General features: G+C 39.5%; 1 protein-coding gene across 1 annotated transcript in view; it reads right to left on the bottom strand.

The window, feature by feature from the left end:
• Positions 1–1,702: 1,702 nt before the first annotated feature.
• LOC145653109 (uncharacterized) overlaps positions 1,703–2,699 on the bottom strand; it is a 5,415-nt gene continuing 4,418 nt past the window's right edge. Inside the window, exons 4-6 of the mRNA XM_081705746.1 lie at positions 2,292–2,391; positions 2,061–2,100; positions 1,703–1,923 (exon numbers count right to left, since the gene is read on the bottom strand). Of these exons, the coding sequence (XP_081561872.1) occupies positions 1,716–1,923; positions 2,061–2,100; positions 2,292–2,391 (348 nt within the window). The 3' untranslated portion in view covers positions 1,703–1,715. The remainder of the gene's footprint in view (positions 1,924–2,060; positions 2,101–2,291; positions 2,392–2,699) is intronic.

Raw genomic sequence — 2,699 nt, forward strand, 5'->3', positions numbered from 1 at the left:
AAAATAACGCAACTTAACGTGCTCCCAATTATAGCATTCGATCAACACGTCTGTCCTTGCATTCCAACGCCACTCCTTATATTTAATCTTTTTTCTTAGACCAAACCATTCTAGATACCTAATTTATTAAATTCCTAATATCTCTCCCTTATAATTCCAAACAAAGGCTATCATTTAAAACATTTTCCCATTATCCCAATTAAAATAACTACACCCATGTTCAAACACAGAGCCATTAATCAACATTTTATCCCCCTTTCTATTTGGAAAATTACCTGCTCCAATAACATGAACCCAAACTACAACTCCCTCAATTCTGGACATGACTCTTAACTCGTCCCCTTACAACCGCTAAACAAAACAAATAGGTACATGCTTTGAACCCAAACTCCTGTTATCTTATTACAATAAATATCTACACATATACATTAACTCTAGTAGTTATCTACACAGTCAGTTGGCCACCCTGAACAATGTAAGACAGTTACAATAACTTTACAAAACTCCTGCAAATGGCAAGTTTGTTCCCTCTATTAGCGGTGTAATTAGAATAAAAGTCTTTCAGCTCCATGTATTTTCCACGTTATCCCTCTAATATTCAGCTCTGTTGTTTGTCCACATGGAACGGGCTGGAGTCCCATTTTAAGAAGCTTCACTAAAGCACATTTTTACGGTTTAGTAAAACATAACAGAGACAGCAGGCCAAAATGGGATTACACAAAACATCACTGTAGTTTTCCTAACACCACTGTAGTGTTGTTTTATCACAACTGTACTGTTTTATAACAAGACTGCATTGTTTTTCTATCACCACTTTGAACATCCTTTCATCTTACAGTTGGCAACTATGGCACTATGTTTTATTTCAAAATTCATATGTCAAATCTATATTACGCAGTCTGAAGAATTAAAAAAGCTAATCTCACATCGTATGTTTTGTGGAAGCACCATTTTGAGAGAAATCCTAAAATATAAATCCTGACTATGCAATGCATGCTGGTGTTTAAACCAGACTATTCTGCTGCTAAGCTCGCAATAAGCCATCTTGCATGTTTGTGTACAGTATGAGCTCCTAAATGGTGGAATTGTCCAATAGTAGTACCATGGCTTTTAATTCGGTTATGCCACACATTTCATTTGAGAGAACCTTAGACTCTTCCCACATAGTTCAAATATTCCCACCCTAACATGACGATTCTGTTTTTGTAACCCCTCTACCTCCCTATCTCCCAGTCCTCCACCCTTGCTACACTTTATATCTTCAGCAGGGGGTGTCCAGACTTCAAGCAAAGATGTGTGGGAGTTGCTCTGAGAACTCCAGCACGTCTTTTGTTGCCTTTCTCCATCCATAGTTTGCGTTCAGTGTCAATTAACCGAAAGAACACTCTGCACTACTCATAATCTGTATTATGAGTAAGAGCCTGGATGCAGACAAGACATCATGAATGTGACTCAGCAGTCAAAAAGGAAAGGTTAAGAGAGGGGAAGTCTGTGCGTGTGCAGGGGAGCCGAATTACTCATGAGTCTGTGTCTCGTCATTCTAAACATTAGTGTCTCATTCTGCCTACTGCTGGTAAAAACAGGTAATGCAGACACACTGGTCGCTTTCAGCCTGACAAACTTTTCTTGGATGGTAAAACAGAATAAGTTTGAGTTAACCCTACAAACATTCAAGCAATTATGTGATTTACCCTTCTTACAAAAACCATTCATTCTCATTTAAAAAGCTTTGCCTTCATGACAGAACATACTGTGAAACTGAACAAATGAGTTTGGACTCTTACCTTTTTACTTGTGATACCACGTAGGAAACTAAGTGTTCGCCCCAAGGGACTCGCAGTTGTCACCTCTCTGTCCTCATCATTCATTTCTTTAATCTGTTCCTCATCTTCCCAAGTGAGTACAGACAACGCCCTGTCTAGACTGAAATGGAGAACGCTGGAGGCTCATGGACATTAAACAGCAACTGTGTCTCATGGAGCAAATGTGTAGGTTAAGAACATTGAGTTGGGTGGTCCTAGTTTGCTTAAGTACTTGATAAAACTCTTGTTAAGACTAACCTGAGAGTCGATCCTCTGCTTTGAGAGTAGGGTGTGCTGCCTGGGAGAAATGGAACAGAAAGTGCAGGCGATTAGAATATGGTTTAGAATATGGCACAAGACAGGGATGTCAAAGAACAAAACAAAAGATGGGAGAGAGGAACTGATACAAACATGACCAACACTCGCACACGCACACACACACACACACACACACACACACACACACACATACACACACGATGCCCTCACCATAGCAAAACGAGCGAGGCCGAGTGGCAAGAGATTTTGGGGTCCGTCTCACCGCACATAGGCTGGGGTCAGAGACGCTGCAGATAAACACCTGACCTGCCTGTTTCCAGATGCACAGTGTATTACATTTACATTTTAAATGTTATCATGCACAGAATGTCTTACAGCTGCAGAGTTAATAACATTTGATAGTACTGACTAACAGTCCATGGTACAATGTGTTTTCTTTACTTATTAAGAGGTATACAGTGGAGCATTCGGACCACTTGTGTTGTGGATTAGATGTTGAATGGATAGAATTGCCATTTCTACTCAGCAAACTACACTTAGTAACCCACAATGACAAAGTGAAAACATGTTTTTAGACTTTCAAAAATGAAATAAAAGTGAAAACTCAGAAGTATTACT

The sequence above is a fragment of the Electrophorus electricus genome, chromosome 2, assembly GCF_041902795.1.
Source record: "Electrophorus electricus isolate QZ-2024a chromosome 2, ASM4190279v1, whole genome shotgun sequence".
In the NCBI taxonomy this organism is placed as follows: Eukaryota; Metazoa; Chordata; class Actinopteri; order Gymnotiformes; family Gymnotidae; genus Electrophorus; species Electrophorus electricus.